Source organism: Solea senegalensis, linkage group LG1 (assembly GCF_019176455.1).
Source record: "Solea senegalensis isolate Sse05_10M linkage group LG1, IFAPA_SoseM_1, whole genome shotgun sequence".
Classification (NCBI taxonomy): Eukaryota; Metazoa; Chordata; class Actinopteri; order Pleuronectiformes; family Soleidae; genus Solea; species Solea senegalensis.
The window spans coordinates 37,490,518-37,512,818 of record NC_058021.1 but is presented as its reverse complement, the minus strand read 5'-3'; the positions used below and the strand labels follow the sequence as shown (position 1 = coordinate 37,512,818).

Genomic DNA, 22,301 nt, shown 5'->3' with positions numbered 1-22,301 from the left:
GAAACTCAACACAAGTCTGGCAAAACTAAAAATCGAATTTCAGGTCACTTGTAGTGATTTGCAGAATAGTGGATATTAACACAGACATCCATCATCTCTTAGCGGCTGAAGCCATTAGAACACGATTCACAAGGGAGCAGAGTCAGTTCATTAAGGAACCAGTAGGTGATCAGTGTAACAGGTGACAACGAATCAACTAAAATAAACATCAGAACAGTCACATAGAACCGAGAACCCAGACCCATGATCCAGAGCAGAACTGACACTGAAGCTTTGGAACAGCCGCAGAAGGAGCTTCAGCAGAAGAAGAACAACAGAAGTAACAGCAGATGCAACATCTTCAACAGCACATTCAGCAAGAAGGGCTTCAATATGAGATTCAATTGCTTCAATTGCAACAGCAGCAGATGCAACTACAGCAGACGTGACGGATGTAATGGCAGCAGCAACAACAGATAAGACAGCAACAGCAGATGCAACTACAGTGACGGATGTAATGGCAGCAGCAGCTTCAGCAGCAACAACAGATAAGACAGCAACCTCAACAGCAACAGCAACAGCAGATGCTACAACTTCAGCAACAGCAGCAGAAGAAGAAGAAGAGACTCACCCGGTGAAGTGGTGTGGTGGTCCTGGAGTCCAGCCATGATCGTGCCGATGCTTGGTGTCCACCTGAAGGACGGCGTCAGTGACAGGTGACGTCTTCACAGCTGCAGCGGTGGGTCCAAGGCACGTACAGTACGTACGTGTGTGTGGTCCATTTGTCTTCACGTCCTGTGTGGAAATCACTAAAACAGAACTCTGGACCTGATGCAACTCACTGCAATTCAGCCATCATTCATTTTATCAATTACACCTGTGCTCCTCCATTTAGAGGCGTGTCAAGCATGTCTGCCTGTGGAGTGAATTACTTCTTAGATTTATATGTATATGTATACATATATATATATATATATATATACACATATATACATATATACATATATATATATATATATACACACACATATATATATATATATATATATATATATATATATATATATATATATATATATATATATATATATATATATATATGTATGTATATACATATAATGATAATACCAATACCTCACATAATACCTCACAGCAAGAAGGTTGCCGGTTCAGATCCCAGTTTGGCTGAGGGCTTTTTTGTGTGCATGTTCTCTCTCTCTCCTGGTTTGTGACCACTGCATGTCAGCTGAGATTGGCTCCTCCTACCACAGTAAAGAAAAAAACCATTATATTTGTTTCTTATTTTTCCTCCAGTAATGACCTGTGTCTGTATCCACAGATTTTCAAATATCTGATGAAAGATTCTGCAAAGTGAGCAGTTGTTCAGAAGCTGCCTGAGGGATGAGCAGATGAAGAGTTTCCAAAGGCACATTTATGCTTTGTTTTTATATCTCTGGATTTATTGGTTTGTTATAATACCCACTACAACTATACTATCAAATATAAAAATTACATCAACTCTTTTTTTTATGGGTTGTTTTCAAAATGCTCTCCGATTCCACGTATTTCAGCCTTTATGAGGCTCAATACACACTTAAACCGACTTTCATATCTTCTTTTCACGTTACTGCCGATGATGTATATACTGTGACCGTAAGCAAAGACAAACAGACATGAGTCACTGCATTCACATGACACAGAAACATATCTCAGCCTATTCAGGCCACTGACCATAACATTCTGCGGTTATACCCTTCATTGCACCTCCTCAGTTCCTCTGTGATCACACATCACAACATACATGACTTGGCCACAGCCCATGTTTCCTCTGTAAGGAGTGATTCACATGAATCGTGGAGCTCACCGTCGTTCCCACAGCTCGCTGTCGGCTTATGTTAACCCTCACTTCTCCATCCATTCACATTCCTCAGAGGCGTAATCCTAGAAGAGTTGGATATTTGTTTGATTTCTGTGGGTGTCGTTTGACTGAAGCTAATAGAATCCCACAGATTTATATCATCATAATTGTAATTGTGAATGTTGGTGCGATTGTGCTGAGCGCAGGAAAGGAACACGTCTGTGGAAACAAACGGCAGACCGTCACGGTTGTGGAACCAAAATAAAGTCCAGGGCAGGCCCTTGATATTATCCTCACATCGAGGCTTCAGACAAAGCGAGGCAAGGTAAATAAAGCGTGTTGCCAGCGGGTCGCCGTGCAGCCAGCCTCTCTGGACTGTTTGAAATGCAGAACGCTTCCTGAGCCCGGGTTTCAGCTCACTGAAAATAATCATCAAAATGAAAGAGAGAAAAAGAGAGAGGGAGAGAGTGGGGGAAAGAGAAAATGTCCATGCTGTTGATTTAGCAGATTTGTTGCTGAGGTGTTCAACATGAAGAGATTGTATCCAATGTCTCCTGCTGATAAAAATGTATCACTGTTAAAAGAAGCTGTGAATTCCAAGTAGGAAAAACTAAACATATATTTTTCTTCTTCTTCTTCTCTGATGGCCTCGTGCTCATTTATTCATGTCTGGAAAAGTCAAAATGTACATGTACAAGCCTATCCGGCTTTCTTATGTGGGGTCCCACAGGGCTCTACTCTAGGTTCCCTACTGCAATGCTCTTTTCTCTTTACTTAAATCTGTCCTCCGCAGTCCATTCAGAACGCCTATAGGATTCAATTTAAAACACTCACCATTACATATAGAGCCCGACACGGAGGCACCTACGCACCTCACAGATCTAAGTCACTTCCAGATCTCTTCACGTTCACTAACGTCAAATAATCAAACCCTGACTTTGTGCTTCTACCGCCCCCAGACTACACAATTCTCTGGGTAAACATGTGTTCCTGTCTTTTTAGTTGAATGTTCTGTTTTATATCATCAGTTTTCATTGTTCATTAGCTGTAAACATCTATGTCATGCTCTGTTTTTATGTTTTGTTTTTTTAATGAACTTTTCTCATCTGTGAAAAACGCCATATAAATAAAATGACCACTTAGTGTAAATACAGCATATGCCACCTGGGCAGCCAATGGAACGAGAACTTGGCTTGTAACTGGAGGGTTGCCAGTTTGACTCCCTGTCAGGTCAAATGAGCAAGCTATCAATCCCCATTGCTCCCCATTGATTGGGCTAACCGGACACTCTAAATTAACCCCACAGCCAATGTTCTCTACTGTCAGTTCCAAGCCCAGATAAATGGGAAGGTTGTATCAGGAAGGGCATCCATCTTAAAAAACGAAAAAGTGAGTGATCCCTTGTGACGGCCCCTAAAGAGGGAGGAAGCAAAACTGCTTAAGCCACCTCCTACAGCCCATGTCTATAGACTGGAGTCAACACAAAACTACATATCTGAGTTTGAGTATCATACATTCTAGATCGTGCTAGTTTTTATTCAGTTATTATTTGAGAGACTTCAAATCAGCTGTGATTAGAATTACACTACACACCAACATATTTGTCCCAGCAGGCAAAACATAAACATGTTGCAGATATTGTTCCCAGAACAGTTCACATGATGTTTATTTGTATGTTTCTCACTGTAACCAAAGCAGTTTGTAACACAGTTTGTGTTGTTTACTGATGTCATTCACACAACAGAACATTAAATGCTTTGCTAACGATCACAACCTATCAAAGTAATTGAAAAAAAAAAAATGATAATCAAAGTGTGTCGCTTATATTAGCTGTTGGCGTGACAGCATTTCAAATAAATATAACTTTTAACATTTCTAAGATTGAATTCATCAACTTACGGCACTGCTTCTACGATGTTTTACCAGAACAAACATTTGGACAGCATGGCTCATGACTGCTTTGTTTGCAGGCAAACAGGAAGTGGCAGCACTATAAATAGGCGTTAACAGGAAGTGATGTCAGAATTCAAAACGTATAGAGTTTGTACAAATATAAATGAATGAATGAATGAAATGGTGAAAAACTCTGCAGATACCATTTGGAAACATATATTTAACATGAACAAATTATCTACCAAAACAAAAATACAAAAAAGTGCAATAAATCAAGCACAGATTGAAAGATCAAGAAACCAGCAGAAATTGAGTGAGTGCATCACAGAACACAAAGAAATCTGTACATGTACAGTCATCACTAGGGAAGCTGGATTGTGGCTGGTGTTTCATGCAAAACCCAAAGCAAACCCCTCTCTTTCTCTTTGTTTTCCACATGGTGAGTTTGTGCATCTGATTTCCACAAAACACCCAGAAGAGAAACACAGAAAGACAAAGCTCACTAATTGTCAAACTGTGGAGGCGCACTCATTTCGTGTCTTCATATTCGGTGGTGTCATGTGCATATGCAGTTGTTTACAATCCTTACAATCGAAGAGAAATGAGCCAGGTTTTCCCTCTCTGGCTGTGGAATGAATTGTGTGTTCCAGCTTGTTGTTGGCAGCGAGGCAGCAGACAGGTACAACTGTTTGCTCTGCACGAGCCGAACACGATTCAGGTTTATGTGTGAGACGATAACGTCGCTGCTTTATTCCTATTCATAATGTGTCCTTTTAAATTGGAACATGGGACAAAATTCAGTACATTTCATTTCCGGGCTCTAACAAGGTTAGAGGATAATAATAAGGTTCCTTTTGTGTTTGCAGGTGTTTACTGTGTAGGTGTAGATACTTTGCTGGCTGATGCATGGTAATCGCGTCTCATTTTCAAATGTCAGAAATCTACCTGAGGAGCAATATCAATCAAAGAGAAAGCTTTCGCCCTGCACTTCTGGAATCAGGCTGCCGAAAATGAAATGTTTGTGACGTCTCGGTCTGCGAGTGAGGAGGCGATTCGGAGAAAGTTTTGGGGAAGACACTTTCCCGGTGTGACGTCTTTAAATTCGCGCAAGATGGAGGAAAATCTACAATCAGAGCGTCGGGGAGACAGAGAAACACACACAGCATCAGAGGAGAGTCATTTCTACCAAGACTGTGCCTACACCATCAACAACTATCATTTTATCACACTTCATAACTGCTGCTGGTGACAGAGACAGAGAAGGGCCGCTGCCTCCTGCAGCTGACCAATCAATGGTGTGATTAATGGAGCTAATTTCACCTGGACACTGCGGATCATTACCTCCCGCTCTCCATCTCATCCTTCCCGCTGTCTGTGTGGAAGCCAGCGTGGATAATGTGCTTGGTTCACAAATGAGAGTCCTGCAGACACACAGAGGACAGCGGAGGGTGAAGCGACAGACGACGAGTCATCTGGGACTGCGGCTCTCTGTGGGGAAGTGATTTCAGTCTGTGACGTCTCCTCCATGAAGAGTGCAAGAGGAGACACTAAAACAAGCTTTAGTCCAAGCAAAACAAGGATGAATCTAGACATAACAATCGAGTGCACGTCTACTGCTGGTGCGTTGGTTTGTACAGGAGCAGTTTTTTCAGTACACTCAATGTGCTGACACCGTATTTTCCTGTAAAAGAGGTTAAAACATATAGAAAAAAAAATATTTTGAAAGTCTAGTCTACGTGTTTCTCCTGGGGCTCAGAAAATGTTCAGTCTTTTGGACTTAAGACAAGGTCAGGATAAGATCAAGACTTGTTTTTCCCGAGTCATTGTAAACTCAACATCGTCCTACAGCAACAAAACACTTTGACTTTGAGCTCCACTTCAGAACAGGATGGAGCTGCACTGCACTGTACTGTACTGTACTGTACTGTGTGTACGGAGCCTCCTCCTGAGACTGCAAATTGAAATCCAGCTGAAAGTGGGACGTCTCCTGGGGGAACCTCTCAGTATGACCCCAGAAAATGTGATCTTGTGACCCCTGCAGGAGTGCAGCAGAGAGAAAATAGGTCCGGAGGGGTTTGTATAATAGATGTGTGCGAGGGTGGCAGCTCAATGACTTTATTTTAAATACATGGGATCAAACCATTCCTGCCACGGCTGTGAGTTCAGGTGTCGCTCTCTTCACCTGTCTGCATCGCTCTACGTCGGTTTTCTTGTTCTTCAATTATTAAAAGTTTAGGTTCTCTGGAGACGCGCGCTCCGATGTGAACAGTTTTCATACCCTGCTGACGGAATCTTTGAAGTTTGTGGAAACCGCTCGAGAGATGCTGTGTGCTTAAAGTCATCTTCTTCCACTTTGATCCCGTATGATTACTGCAGACGGAGTTTGGTCTGTCAACCGCTTTATGTCTAAGCAACGGAAAAGACTGATTGATGTGAAATGATCATGATTCCCCGAGAATGAGTCCAACCGCTGATTCAAACGTTGCCGTGACGGGGGCCGCAGATCATCCTAATGATACCGCTTACACTTGACTTTTTGTGCAGCTTCAGCCAAAAGTTGCAGCACTCGACATAAAATGGAGAACATCGCATTTGAGGGAACTGATCATTTCATTTTATGTGCAACGATCATGTCTGCTGCCTGGCCCGTACCATTAAACTAGTAGGAACTAGGGGTGGAACAGTTCACTTAAGACAAAAACTCCCCCTTAGGTACACATGTCACAGATTGGGGCACATGTATAAATGGTCTGTATTTGCTTTTCTAGTCTTTTTGCCATTCACCTATTTATTGAATTGAATTGAATTGAATAGAATAGAATAGAATAGAATAGAATAGAATAGAATTGAATTGAATTGAATTGAATTGAATTGAATTGAATTGAATTTAATTTAATTTAATTTAATTTAATTTATTCCTCCCCCAGGGGGGAAACACACATTCACCACAGCTCAGTTGTGAAAAAGAGAATAGAATAAAAATAAGAATAAGAATAAAAAATAAAATAAAATAAGATTAAAAAAAAGAACAATACATTTTACTCACACTTTCATACAACTATGTGCAGTGCATTTTTTTAACCACTCATCTTTCATACCCAATCACATGCTGCCAGCAACATGGGGTTAAGTGCCTTGCCCAAGCACACATCGGCACATAGACTAGCGGGAACCAGGAACCGAACCCACAATCTGTGAGTTGAAAGACGCCTCGCTCCACCACTGAGCTTCAGTCAGAGGATGCACCAGAAGCATCGATTCGTTCTCGATTCACATTTCATGTTACCTATGATGACAGTGCTAAATGTTGCTTATGCTAACGACAATCCTCCCCCGTGTGAGGCACAATAAGGAGAGAGTCAGTTTAGTCTTTAGTTTTTTTTTAGCGACGACAAAACACGATTTGACAGGACAGTTTATATTCTGACCCAGAAGGCAAACAGGTTTATTTTGCCAAATAAATGAAAAGCATGTTTAAACGCAGCAGTGTCTCCTCTCTTGCTGTCACATCACTCTGATTTAAGATGATGGGTCTAATCAAGCCGCCGCATTCTTTCAGTTTTGGCATGATTGCGTGACATGTCCTTAAGAATATCTGATTTTTAAAAGGAAATCCATAAACGGCGGATTATTGGACGAACCAAAGTGAAAACCGAGGGACAGCAGATGGAAGTGAGGGTACAGCAAAGACCCTCTCCCGATCAAACCTCTGTGCCTCTGTGCCATCGGCCCCTCAACCACAGTTCACATAACACCGTTCAGACACAACACGGTGGGAAAGCTAACAAAATGTCAGCAATTAGAAAAGAAAAAACAAAGGCTTAATACTTTCAACAACAGCATAATGTGTCTCATTGGAGTGTCTGGAATGTAGAGTGTGCCCTGAGTGTGTTTTCATTTGAACCGCTGGTGTTATTCTAAGCAGACTCCAGCGAGAAGGTGAACCGCGGCCGAAAAAAACCCATTTGGAAACGATGATGGAAATGAGAGAAATTGGAAACAGATTACGAGCGCGCGTGGTACGAGCGGCAGACACACAAACGCAAGTGTGCGTGTGTTGCTGCGGAAAGGTGTCATTGCTTCATTTATTCAATATCACTGTGCCGTGCCGTGCTGTGTTGGTGTGTCTTCAGAGGTGGTTTGTGCTCGCAGAAACACGACAATGGCGCGACTAGACGGGCTTTTTAAATGGGCCCCAGGGAGACGAGATGGTTTTTATGTATCCCACTTCTCACAGTGACACTAACTATTCTATTTCCTTATGAAAAGGGGAGAGAAAAATCATCTCTCTGCAGGAGCAACAGAGGAACTTCTGAAAGGATCGCAGCACTTTGAAAGCCGACATGATCAAACTGGAGAATTTAAAAAAATACATCTTAGATGGCAGGTATGGATGTTTGGAATTCAAATACATGTAGAGTTTTTACTTTAAAACCACAGTCTTTCTCCATCATTTCTACTGTTCCTCCCTGTCAACCTGTCACGTGCCAACTGAGCGAGCTTGATGGTATTTTTTTTTTGCAGCGAGTCAGAAGCAGGAACGCAAGCAACAAGATGCAGATGCATCAAAACATATTTGGAGGAGGAGATGGAGCCAATCTACAAAGAAAATAAAAACACAAACTGCATGTCTTCGTCGTGTTGGGGGAAGATGAAAACCCACACGATGCAAACTTCACACGGGACAAGCTTTGGTTGTCGATGGTCAACCAGTCAGTGTTTGCTCAAATGCAAATGTGCGGCAGAATTAATATTAAAAAAAAGTTTTCTTTCCTCTCCAAAGTCTCTTGTGGTGAGTTTTTCAACTTTCTCTGACAAGCGTCTTGAGATGGTGTCTGTTGCGATTTAGTGCTTATGTCACTTAACATAATGTTTTCTCCACAAGTCGCTTTAAAAAAAGCTATATGCAATTTATCTGTCTGGCCTTTTAAAAAACCTTTTCATGCAGAGTGTTAGTGATGAAAAATCAGCCTTAGCGATGAGGACGGGCTGATTTGTCTGCTCATCATGATCTCGGGGGCTTGGCTGAGGTTTCTGGAGCCTCTGATGACTTGATCCTAAACCTTGATCCTGAACCGAGAGTAAACGCAGTGTACGAGCTGGTTTTGGGAGTGGATTTGACCACAGACACGAGTGTAACCTCGTGATTAGTGATTCTTTTGGGCAGACGTTGTTGCAGATTGCTTAATCCAGTGATTATACCTTTTGTTTTCAGTCATGCCTAAAAGAAGAGTTCACTGACCACAGTCCTCACGACTGTGTTCTCAGACTCGTGTGCAACGAGAACAGTTCTCCTGCAAAATACAGGTGAACAATAGCTATTAATCTCTGTGAGTGTATCCTTCACGTGGTTCATCAGGGGTCAAGGCAACAACTTGACCTCTGAAGACCCTTAACAAGCTGCTTTTAGCTGCACTGTGCTCTGCTAATAACAGTCCAGGATATATGGGCCGTAACCTAAGAGGAGGCCATTAGGCAGCACAGGTTAAATGAAAATGTATGACTTTGGTCCACATTGTAATTACTCATGCTTTGAGCCAATGGCAGAAGCAGCAGGAGGAGGAGGAGGAGGAGGAGGAGGAGGAACCTGGCCATTGTAGGTCAGTTTAGCAGAACTACTTCAGCCTGGCAGGCCCACGGGGATTATACCAGCCCCAGTTGTAAAGGTGAGGCGCCAACAAACACACACACTCTCTGTCTCTGTCACTCTTCTTCTCGCTCTCACCTTCTCCAGCAAACACGCAGCAAAGAGAGAATTACTCATTGTAAACCAGACAGAGCCTGAGATACAACGCGGGGGTTTGTGAGCCAGACCATGGACATGAAATCCCATCGCGTGGCCCTGAAGATTTGCAATCTGACTGCCGCTGTGTCATTTTCTGGAAACTGGAAGTTGAAGATCACAGACATCACTCCCACATTCAGTAGCAGTAGTTTTATTGACTATTTCTGTCTAAATGGGAACACAATTTACAAAACTGACATGATATTCTATTGAAGAAGGCCTGCAACTTCCAATTCAGCCTCAGGAAAATGCCTACTTCCATTCTAAGGCAGTACTTTTTTGCCACCAGTGGAGTTGCCTCCTGGTGGCTAACTACGTATACTTCCGTCCTACTTCCCAGGCTTCACTTTTCAAACTAAAAGGCTAAGTCCATTTTTTTAAACTCAGTCTAGGGACAAAACCATGCACACCAACACTCTACCTCTAGACTGCACATATCCCTGCTGGAGGACTGGTACACTGTGTACACACAGCGCTGGGAGGTGTGAGTGCGAACAGTCCCACACACTCTATATTTACAGAGATGGAGGGAAAAGATAATGAGAAAGAGCCTCAGGAAAAGCAGGCTAAACTTAGCTGCACATGAAATGTTTTTTGTCTAAAGGCAGAGCGGCAGTTTCACCACTGAACAGCCCTGTGATGAGAACCAATGAATTGTAATGCTAAAGAGTGTAATTTCATTTCAACACACACACACACACACACACAGGCCACAGTCAGTAAACTGGCTTGACCTCAGTGTCTCTCCTGTCAGTAACTGTGTGTCAGACGAGTCCCAGCAAAGCTCGAGTAAACAGTCGGCTGCTCCTGTTTCACGTCGGCGCGTCTGGGATCGAACCTTCTGAGGCACTGATTCTTATCGCGCCCACTCTCGCCCCGAACGCTTACACAGTCCAGCGGCTCCGAGAGCTCGCTGACGGACGCGTCATATCTCGTTTGTTTAACCCGTATTAAAAAACGTCGAAAAATGGGGTTTAAAATATGAGGTTACGCGGGACCACAGTCGCTGTGAATTCACCTCAGGAGCCCAGAGAGGAGTAAGCGCCGCTCTGGCGATTATCCCTCGTCACACACGTTTATGTACGTACTGACGGCTGATACTAGACGATAAAAGCTCGAGTTTGAGTGCATTTGCATTAATGACGCCTCTCTTTTTTGTGTCTGATATCACAACCTTCTACAAATCTACCTAAAAGTCGTCATTTAGCCGTTAAGAAGACCACTTAGCTGAAACTGGTCCATTCAAATCCATAATGCAATTGACCACAGTTAAAAACATCACAGATATTTGATGGTAACGGCACAGCGATGACATTTTCGGACGCTTTCACACTTAAAACGGTTCAATAATCCATTTCTTTTGGGCGGGTGTGAAAGCTCATCCGAACACTTGCGCGGACCAAACAAGCGAACCCTGGTTACAGTGCCAACAGCGCAAATCTGAAGAAACAGAGGTAAACAAAGGAAAAGTTGGAAAATATCTTGTGGGCAGACGTGGAAAACTTTTTGAAAAACCACTTAGGTTTGAACACCAAAGTAAAAACAGGAAACCCCAACATTGCATAAATTTAGTGTCGCTCCATTGTTTGTTTTTGTGGTGAACAAGAAGGTTGAGCGGGGAGGATTTCAGTTTTTCAGTCTACTTTCAAATGCTTTTTTACTTCCTGGACAGCTGTTATAATTGTGTGATGTTGTCCCCCTATTTATCCTGGTGTGAATGCGCCCTAAATCCACAGTATTCTGCGAACCATATGCCAGGATAACCCAACACAAAATAACAGCTACATGACGACATCAACTGAGCGATGGCTGAGAATGAGCACTGAAAAAAACAAAGAATTCTTAAAGCGATTGGTATGGGAGCATTTTGGAAAGCACGACCAGCGGTTGTTCAAGAAGACGGAGAGACAATCTACAAAAGCTGTCAAAAAAAAGTAAGGAAAGTAGGAAGAAGAGCAACGCACTTAACTCTCTCCAAAATGAGATGGGATCCACTCCGGGGCGCATCACCGGCACAAGAGATGCTCTCAGTTTAGAGTGTCTAATTAACATGTGTCGCAAACCTGTTTTTTTTGCTGCAAGGCAACAGTGCTAGCCACTACTCCACTGTATGGCGCTCATTTTTATTGTAAAACAATGATAATGTGTATTTTATCCTGAAAAAAATATAGTATGGCCTGTATACAGTAGTATCCCTCGCTCCAACTGCAAGACAAACACTGTCGTCACACATCGCGGCGTCTTTACGTACTGACATGTAATGCGGTGCCAGAGAACGTGAAGGGTCGCCACATAATTCCTACCGCTCTCTCTCATCCTTTGACACTTCATCTTTCCTGTTGAGTTAAAATACTCCCCCAAGAATATCAAGAAAAGAACTGATGAGAATGTGAAGTTTCTCATTGGATTTATACGCTGCAGCCCGATCTTATTGTCCTGCAGGAATCTAATAAGAAGAAGTCCAGAGATAACGCAGATCTGTTCAGACGGTGAGACGTGATACTGTGAATCTGAGCGCCGCTCTTTGAATTCTGGGACTTCTCTTAAGGTCACGTCTTAAGTTCGTATAGGTCTTTGCTCGGTGTCTTTCTGAAGACACCCAGCTGGTTGCCTGGCAACCTTGTGGGTGGTGATAAGAGCACGGAGGTCACAGAGGTGGAGTTTTTACACTTGAGCGGGCACAGTCAGTGGATTTTGTTTTCTTTTTGGGCAGATTCAGTTTCTCCTTGTTACAGTCGTACAGCCAAGTTAACCAGTTACTGTCACAGCCTTTTTCGAAACAGTGTCTGTTGTTGACATTGTTTTTTTTCGGTGGGTGGTTGGCTGTTCGTCCATATGGACATGGCTCCATGGCTTGTGGTCGCCGGCTCCGTTAAAAACAAACGCACGTGGTCAGGAGAGGGGAAGGGACTCCAAGAGCTCCATTGAGTCCAAGAGAAGCTGAGCTTCCCTGGGAGTTTTGCCGCATTTGTCCAAACACCGTCGAGCTCAACGCAATGAAACAAGAAACCTAATCAGTGTCGCCTCATAGAGAACAGCTGAAACTGGTTTTAAATCACGTGTGTGTACGTTCTAGCGCACGTTTAGTATTGACATGTAAATAAAACACAGGACAACAACCACCGGTTTTCATGACAGTGAGGATAAAGCAGTGGTGTCTCCAGTTTCACTTTCAAGTAACTGTGTCACGTGCTCAGTAAATGTAATCGAACTACTGAAAACTGACCGATGTGCTGTTCACTCACTTGACGTCTTGGATCTTCATGTTGTCTGTTGCTGCCACTTCAGGCTCATGACACAATGTGTTCAAGTGGGCGACGGGCAACACAGACATGTACTCATGAACTCCTCACTGTATTCACTCTGACGAGTGTCTCCGTTGTCCGAGACACAAAGACGTCACTGTGAGACGATCAATTCTTCTGAGCTCACAAAAACAGACGCATTCACAGACTGCCAGGACACGACGTGTTTCTTAATGGTTGGTTGGTGTTTGAGGCCAATTTTATTTGCCATCAGATCTCATAAAGATGTACCACCTGACTTTTTTTTTTCCTAAGTACCTGGAAGTGGAGGCAGGGAGGTGTGGTTACACGTAAAATGTACAAAAATGAATGCAAACAGTACTTTTCAAGAGGGGCTCCGAAGCCACGTTAAGCAGAACCGGTCGTACAGTAGATGCTTGCATGCACATTGACACAGGCACTGATCGCGACTTGGTGTCTCGCTTTTGTGGGTCCTCAGTCAGGAGACAGGAGCATTCAGGAGAATTGTGAACTCTCTCAAACAAGGCAGTCGACAGGATGTTGTTTAAAAAAAAAAAAAAACCTTCTGTCCAATCACATAAAAGCATACAGAATAACCACGTTGATGCACATGTGTTCATACTGAGGGGGATATGGGCCACGGACATAAAAAAACAAAAAGACAGAAAGAATGCCAAACACATCAGCAAATCCAATAAGAAGAAAACTGTCAAGCTCTTAATGAGCCAGTGTCATGTGGTAATAATAAAAATAAAAATAGTGGCTTTTACTCCAGAACCTTCCAACTTCTTGTTACATTACAGTACATTTCTCTCAATACAGGCAGATCCTACTGTGTGTTTTTGTTTTTTGTAATCCAGAGCAGCTCAGCAAGCCAGTGCTGAGGTCTCCGCGTAACGTAATAAAATACAGAAATAGTAATCATGAGAAGCTCTCAGCTTAGCCTCTTTTACAAACAAACAAACAAACAAACAGCGGTTTACAAAAAAAAAACAACAACAAAAAGAAAAAAAAAACACTAAGAACAGCAAAACCAAGCACAAGTATGATCTATAATTAAGGCGAGTTAAAATATTGCAGAATAATTTGGCCCCTGTGTCTTAAACAGACTGCCACAACAGTCAGAACTCCCCGACTCTTAATCTCCACAATGATCCAGAGAAGGGAAGGAAGAATGAACTCAATAAGAAACAAAAAGTGTAAAAAGTGATCCTCTTTGGTTTAGTTTGGTCTCTTCCTCAGGAGCATGTTAAAGGGAACAGTGAGGACCTTTTTTTTTTTTCTCAAAAGAATAACCAAAAAAAAGGGAAACAAACAGATGAGGGACTTAGGATAGTTAATGCGGTGTCTTTTCAGCACACAATCAAGCGTGTAAATGTGTGTGTGTGTGTGAGAGGGGGGAGGGGTCAAGCTCAGAAAATATAAAACTGCTGTTTAAACAACAACCTGATATGACAGATGCAGATGCAGTGTCCCTCTGAACGTCCCTCCCTCTGAGATAGAGCAATCGCACACGAAGAAAAGAGGAAGGAGACAGAAGGTCAAGTGTCTGCGATACAAAGTGATGCCGACCCTCCTGCTTTGTTTTGTTTTTTAGTCGTTTTCTTGCTGTTGTTTTGTTTGTTTTTGTTGGTTTTTTTTTTTTACATGAACTCCAAGTCATTTCAGGTAAAGACACCCCCACAAAGTGACTTCTACGCCCCCTCCCCCGCCCCCCGTTTGTTAAAAAGGCCGGGGGTGGGGTGAGGGGGGGTTAGCAGAGTCAACATTAAGTCTGGAGGGGGCGTCGACAGGCTGTTTCTGAGGGTCCCAACGAAACCATCAGATCGCCCCAAACCGAGGAGGCGTGGCTGCGTGTTGTACTGAAGATGTCCAAAGTCCACCGTCCTCATCTCGGTGAAAGCGGGGGCCGCCATCGTGTTTTCACCAGTCTCTCCTCCCACCCACGCCCCACCCTCCCGTCTGTGTGTGTGTGTGTGTGTGTGTGTGTGTGTGTGTCGCCTCACACCCACTCCTGCATGGAGCGTTTGCAGTACAGTATGTGGCGTGGCGTGCCCTTCCTCTTGAACTGCACTACGGTGTAGACCAGAACCAGGAGGCACAGCGCGAGCACGCAGGGGATGACGATGGCGACCGCTTTCACCGTGTTGGCCTCGTTGTCCAGCTCGATCACCACGTCGGTGCCGCCGTCGTCGGCCGGCGGGCGCCCGGGGTCGATGGGCATCAGCTCACAGCCCATGAAGTCCTTGAGGATGGAGCGCGGGTAGCCCGGCTCCACGCGGAGGAACTGGTTGTTGAACTTCCAGTACTCCTTTCCTTTGTAGAAGTAGGTGAAACCTGAGACAGGAAAAAAACAGAAAGAAAGAAATCAATAGAGCGTCAGTTATTACTAGTCTGAATGATGTAACTTTTGCCATTCATGTGTATGGGGTTTGTCATGATAGACATCTTCAATTCAGATGTGGATATTATTATTATTATTTTATTATTATTATTTATTTATTAAATTAATTAATTAAGGAAAGGGACAATGCATATTAATAAACATTAAAATGTAAATATGCCAGATTATTAGCCTGAGGCAAATTTCTGCCTGTAGGGTTATAAACTCATACTGACATACTTAGGGGTAACACTTTCAATTTCTGCTTAAAAACCCTCCTAAATATTACACTCTGGCACTTAAATGACACTTAAATATGAATATTACACATTGACTGTGGTGAAATATTTCATACTGAAGCATCAAGGCGTGGTTTACAGCTCATAATAACAATAATATCATAATAATCATTAAGTCACCTCCACTATTATTTTGCAAACTTTTTTTCTGTGCAGAACTCCATTTTGAGGAGTCATGAAGAAGAGACGTTGATAAATTGTTTTTCTTAAATCAAAATACTGATATTTGCCATCTATATATTGCCATCCCATCTCCTAGAAGCAACAGTGTCAATACCCAAGATGGATGACACTCAAAACATGTTGTTGGAGTGTGTTTACAGCAGCAAACAGGGTGGAGCGCAGCAAGCGGCGCATTTTCCTCCTATTTAAAACACTGAGCAAACTTTATCCGTCCCCTTAACAACAGGGCGACAAACAGGCCCCGCCCTCAGACCGCGTCGACGGCTCAGCTGTCGAGTCGCTGTTTTCCGCCGACCGTCCCACAAGACTAATTATATCTAGTCATCGAAGGCGAAACACAAGCACCAGGAGCCAAAAACCCACAGCTCAAATCACACAAACAGCAGAACAGATGTCATCGAGAGACTGAGGAGAGAGCTGCTGTGGTGGTGCTTTTCAGAGCAAGTGTCGTGTCGTGAAAACGGTGACAGAAGATGAAAAAAAATAAATAAATAAATAAATATTCTTCTACCAAAGTCAAACACACTAGTGCTGCATGAAGGCAGGCGGATTATTGACTGTTTTATTGAAGTTCAATGTTTACTTTGTGGTGCCAAAAAGAATTATAATTCACACAACGCTTCGGGGTTCGCCCACTCGATACCGATCCAGGCAGCTTTCATGTCCCTAGTGGTTTTTGTTTGGTCACTGCTGACACTTGTCCTCAGACCCCAAACACGGTCAATACCGAGTGACCGCTGGTGTTTCAGACACGGAATAAAGCAGTTGTTTCTATCACCATTAAACCGTCCAGACACTTTTAACATCATCATCACAACTTTAAGCCACGGCCTATTTGAACTTTTATGAAGGCTACACGCGGCGGCGTGGAGCGTAGTGCTGTTGCCTTGCAGCAAAAAGACCCGGGTTCATGACCCGGTCACTGATTTGCATTTAGCTTTGTATTACTAAAAGAGTATTCCTTTAAATGTACACGCTGCATTGACTGTAGGTGTGAGAGCGAATGGTCCTATATTGGCTGGGATTGGCACCAGCAGCTCTGTGACCAATAAGAAGAGGATAAAGCTGTAGACAATGAGTGAGAGTGAGTGAAGGCAACACAGATAACAAGGACGGTGAATGTGACACAGACCATGCTGAGGTAGAAAGAATAAAAGTGTAGTGTGAGGGGTCGTGTCACAGGTAAACACAGGTAAACACAGGTAAACACACACGCGGAGGAAGCCAGAAGTGTTTGGGGTCACAAAGACCAGTTTGACCTACTTCTTTGGCCCTCTAAAAAATCGGGATGTTTACGTCAAAACAGGTGCGTCTCAGTTGTGTGAGTGTGTGTGACACACAGCTCCCGATACAATAATGTATTTGCGCGATCTGCCCGAAAACAGCTGTGCTGGATTCTCAGTCTTCACCATTTCACCTCATTTCCTCTAATCTATTATTTATGTAATTGTTTTGGAGAAAAACTCTTTGGAGACACGCCTTTTCAGCATTGCATGCAGTTTGCATGTTCTCCCTGTATGTGTGTGGGTGTTCTCTGGGTTCTCCAGTTTCCTCCCACTGGACACTGGTGTGAGAGTGGATGGATAGATAGATAGATAGATAGATAGATAGATAGATAGATAGATGATAGATAGATAGATAGATAGATAGATAGATAGATAGATAGATAGATAGATAGATAGATAGATAGATAGATAGATAGATAGATAGATAGATAGATAGATAGATAGATAGATAGATAGATAGATAGATAGATAGATAGATAGATAGATAGATAGACTAAAATCTTCAGCTGACGTGAACCCTGTTTTCGTAGCATTTCAATCTAGGATTTGGTGACACTGCGTTTGTTTTTATGATGATGATGATGATGATGTCTTCTCCGCTGCTGATGACACTATAGAGCTGCTTAACAGTTTTTCCTTGTTCTCTCAGAACAATGACAATAAAGATCTATTCTGTTCTGGAGCGGGGTCAGGGCATCTTAAATCAGCAGGGAGACGGTGTTTGTGGCGAGGGTGTAGAAGAAGCACAGGACAAAGATTTTAACGAGCTATCGAGGAAGGAGGGGAAACAAAAACAGCACAAAGGCTCACAAATGACTCGCACAGTGTTTCCAGGATATACGGCTAATGCCACTCTGAGACTCTCGAGTTTCTGTTTTTAAAAGATGAAATTTGATGGTAGTGAACATGTTTTCTTCCAAACTGTTGGATTAGAGCGACGCAGGAGGCACTGAAAGCATCTCGCGTGGGTTTCCTCACAGTGTGTCTAATGTCTATTTACAGCGAGTTTCATCTTCCGTCGACGGCGCTCGCGAAGACGTAATCCTGTTGCCGATGAACAGTTAATAAAAATAAAACAAACGTGAAACGACACCGCTGCTTCCAATAAAACTAATTTTGTCAGCGCGGGGCTCATGGCGCCGTTCGCTCCAAACACGACGCTCTTCACACTCTCAGGCAGAATTCAGCTGACGACTGTGATCATCTCCTGAGATTTCTGCGGCTTTTCAAATGTGCCACAGAAGCTGCCATGTGACGAGGCGGGTGTCGAGTGAGACAGGCCCGGGATGTTGGGAGGCGGGGTTCAGACTTAGGTCATCGTCGCGCCTCACACTGTGCCATCGTACCCAGTTATCTGGGTCAGTGTTATGAGCACACATCGCCGACACACATACGAGAGGGAAGCATGTGATGCACTCAAACATCCATCATCCCCCTTGGACGTCAATCCACCCTTCATACTCTGAATGATGCCCCGCTCCACCTGGCGTCGTCTGCAGACACACCCGGCTCTGGCTCTGGCTCAGATCCTCTCAGCAGATGGCCTGAGTGCTGAGCACCACCTGTCCTGCTTTTTCCAACCTGGGAGCCGCCAAGACTGGGTCGAAAACCCACCACACATAACACATCCAATCGGAAGAGCTTCTTTTTTTTTTTTACCTCCTCTTACGATCCGAGTGTCCAATAAGTGAGATATTTGAGTCCCACCTCCCCCACTCCAACTCACCGAAATGAGCACTTAACAGTGGTCTAGTCCTTTCTTCTACAGTCAACACAGACCGAGCCTGAAAAATCTCAAAAACTGACCTCTTTTCAAGAAACAAAACCCGTCTGTTTCCCCTCGTTACTGCACGTATTAACATTTCGGGGCAAATTTCAACCAGTGTCACCACGGTTTACTCCCTGCACAGCGCGTGCCAGCGACCGGGTGAAATCAATGTGAGCTGGCGCGTGAAGCGCGGCCGCCGGTGCCAGATCGGAGACTCAAGTCAGGACAAACCGTACCGTTGGCTTTGTCGACGAAGGCCCCCTGCGGCGAGTCAGGCACACCTCTCCACACTGTGATGGGTTTAGGGTAGCCGGGGTCCATGGTTCTCATTTCCTCGTTGTAGCGCCAGTACCTAAAGAAGAAGAAAGGACGAGGAAGACAAAGCAGCGGCTTCAGTGAATAGTTTGAATCTGACGTTGTTTACGTTCCTCAAAACCACACTGAGTGTATCTGAATCTGACTGACACCCCTTAAAAGGAGGAGTGGGATGTAGCCGTCCATCACGGGAATGCCTTTTCTTTTTTTTCCCCCCACATCAGCGAGCCGAGAACAACAGATGAGTGACACAAACAGTGTTGTGCTGCTGTTCACCGTCTAACCTACGCTGATGCTTTGATGACGGAACACACTTACATTTGACTAGAAAGGCACAAGACACACGACTGCAGTGTTCAGACTTGTCCTTCAACAGACACACTGGACCGACGGTTTAAAAGTATGAAAAGGTGATTGATTGAGCTGCATAAAGTCAACGTGATGAATCTGATTGTTTAAACAAGTCGTTCCCAGAAACTTGCTCGGAAGATTGTTTTTTTTTTATAAACGAACTGACTATTTTCTGCAGCCTTTTACCGGAATTCACGTGATTATGTTTTAAATTATATGAAATATATCATTTATCAAAGATAGATCTCTCGGAAAATGGCTGGTTCACCTTTTCAAAAAAAAATACTAGCTGGAAAAAAAAGCAGTCAGAAATGTTGTAATATGCACAAAGCCCAATTCTGGTTTGTCCTGGTCTTATATATCGTGAAAAACAGGTGCAATTCTAAAGGTTTTGATGGTTTTTTATTTAAAAATGATCCTTTTTTTTCTCCCTCCATTTGCACCCACCTGTCCCCTTTAAAGAAGTAGGTCTTGGCCACGTCCTCCCACCACACGGCGGTCTCAATGCTCTGGGCTGGCATGCCGTGGCCAAACTGGGTGATGTCCTTGGGGTATCCAGTCTGCAACACGGTGTCTTTAAACACCCAGAACTGCTTTCCTGCACACACAAAAAGAGAAGGACATTAATTAGGGAGGGAGGAGAAGCTACAGCGGGGATTATCCTCCAGGAGCAAAACACATGACAAGGGCAGATTTGCACAACCAGCAGGGAATAACCTGTTGCCTTGTATTACACTATTTGATGCTGACGTTTGCTCCATTTAAAAGAAGATATGGACACGGTGACGAGTTCTCCTTGTCCTTGCTTTGAGGCTTTGGCGAACGTCTCAGAGTTCCAAACTGCTCAGTGCCGATAAAACAAAACATTAGGGACCTTTAGCGACTTTTTGGTTTACATGGTGCAGGAAGCCAAGCACATACCTGAACACTGGCACACTCCCAGTGACTTGAAGATGAATGTTGCTGAAATGTCAGAAAGTGTGAGAAAACTTGGATGTTGTGACTTTTCCTCTGCATTTCCTCTCTCCGCCTTTTCCTCCGTGAACTGTCCTCTTTGTGCTTCCTGTGCACAGCGAGGCAGCAGATTACACGCCGCGTTTCCGACACGGCATGACCCCAGGAAAAGCGAGTCTCCGTCACCAGTGACTGGGAGGAAGGAGGGGGGAGTTCCGACGGAGAGAGTGAGGCGGCGTGACGGAGTTGGAATAAAGGACGCGCGGGATGTCGAATTTCCTTTTTTCCGACTCTTGTCACACAATATTTTACTGTAAGAGTGAGACCTGCACATTTTTATTATCTATATGAATATGATCATAAGTCAGTTTGGCACAGCTGACTCTAGAGGAGCCTTTGCAGTGGCGAGAAGGGTGGAGGAACAGTCGGATAGAATGGCGTGGGGGGCGGGGGCAGACCTGTCGTGGCCTCTTTCTGGGAAGGAAATACCTGTCATTTCACCTCCCTCCCTCCCTCTCTCACACTCTCTCTCTCTTACAATGCTGCACTCATTCTGGGTCAAACTTCACACACACACTTAAACACACCACACCTTGAGATTTGAAGCATGTCTCACTCCCACGAAAAGTAGTTTAACTTGACTCATACAAAAGGAGGGGGGGGATTAATCATCCTCGGTGGCGGTCGGTCCTCTAACGTTAAATGGGATTCTCCCTTTTTATTAGGAGGGAAGTCGACTCACACACAGAACCCTCTCTAATAAAAGTCTGCTTTTTATCCTCCGACCTGGTAAAGCGGCTTTGATGTGGCTGTGGCTCCAGCATCTGCTGCGGTGTATCGACTAATCCACGAGGAGTGTATAAAGGCTGTTGTATGGGATTAAGATTTATTCTGAAACGTGAGACCCCCACCATCACATAAGTAATATGCAATAATCCTGTCATTGTGGGATAAAATATGATTTCTGCCGCTCACGCAGATCTAAGACCGTTCCTTCGTTGTTGTTTCCGTGAATAAAAAGATCTTCGATGACTTCAGGCGACTTCATGTCGGGCGTTTGCTTCGTCTGCTTCTGTGGCGTCGCCGTGCGATATTTCCGACTGCAGATATCACGGTGAACTTTGTTTGACTGATGCGCAAACACGTCCTGAGGGAGTTCAGACGTTTTTAACAGTCGTCTCTTTCTACGCTTTTCTGAACTGATGCAGCTACACACACACACACACACACACACACGCTGTTACTGATGTATACTGTACAGTCTGCACTGCAGGCTGAATCTAATTCTGAAGCTAGTCACTGACCTGAAATAGCATTTAGTCACGTATCTGCGGCGCGAACGAGACTCTACAGCCTCCATCTGTGTCTTTACTCGAGCAGAAGTCCTCTCTTCCAAACACCTGCTAAAACAAGCGCCTTAATTGCTGCAGCATTTTTGTTTTCTGACTGACTTTGTTCTTCATTTTTATTATTACTGTTCCAAACTGGGACAGGCAGAGTAAGGCCTTGTGGGAAATCTGCAGCGCAATGAAGAATGACATTATGTTGGTAGGAGTTTTCTATATCGGTACCAGCCCAGTCTGGGAAGTGAGCAGGGGGCGGAGAAAAGCGAGCTTGTGGCACACGCAGGGACCTGTAGTCTGGATTTCCAAGAATTGTGTGTGGAGTTGAAAATAGGAACGTGTTTTGAGGGAAGATTTGTAGTTTTTTAATCCCGGGAGACTTTCATTGCTTATCTGCATGTCCTTTCCCCAGCAGCCGCTCACTTTCTCTCTGTCACTTTCTGTAGAGTGCATGCAAATAGCAGTTTGCAGGACTGCAGTGTTTGTGCTTCTTCTTAGATATAAGCACCTTGAAATCTCTCTGTTTTGGTGCAGATTTATACTCAGAAAAAAAATCTTTTCACAGAAGTCGGAGGAATAAGTTTATCAAACGCAGACAGTGAGTGGTAACTGTGCTACAACTAAGGACTATTTTGATA

General features: G+C 43.8%; 1 protein-coding gene across 2 annotated transcripts in view; it reads right to left on the bottom strand.

The window, feature by feature from the left end:
• Positions 1 to 12,986: 12,986 nt before the first annotated feature.
• Positions 12,987 to 22,301, bottom strand: part of LOC122775300 (matrix metalloproteinase-16-like) — a 61,925-nt gene continuing 52,610 nt past the window's right edge. For both annotated transcript variants that reach the window (XM_044035157.1, XM_044035166.1), the window contains 3 exons: positions 19,814 to 19,964; positions 18,937 to 19,052; positions 12,987 to 15,118 (listed from right to left, as the gene is read on the bottom strand). In XM_044035157.1, the coding sequence (XP_043891092.1) occupies positions 14,784 to 15,118; positions 18,937 to 19,052; positions 19,814 to 19,964 (602 nt within the window). In that variant the 3' untranslated portion in view covers positions 12,987 to 14,783. The remainder of the gene's footprint in view (positions 15,119 to 18,936; positions 19,053 to 19,813; positions 19,965 to 22,301) is intronic.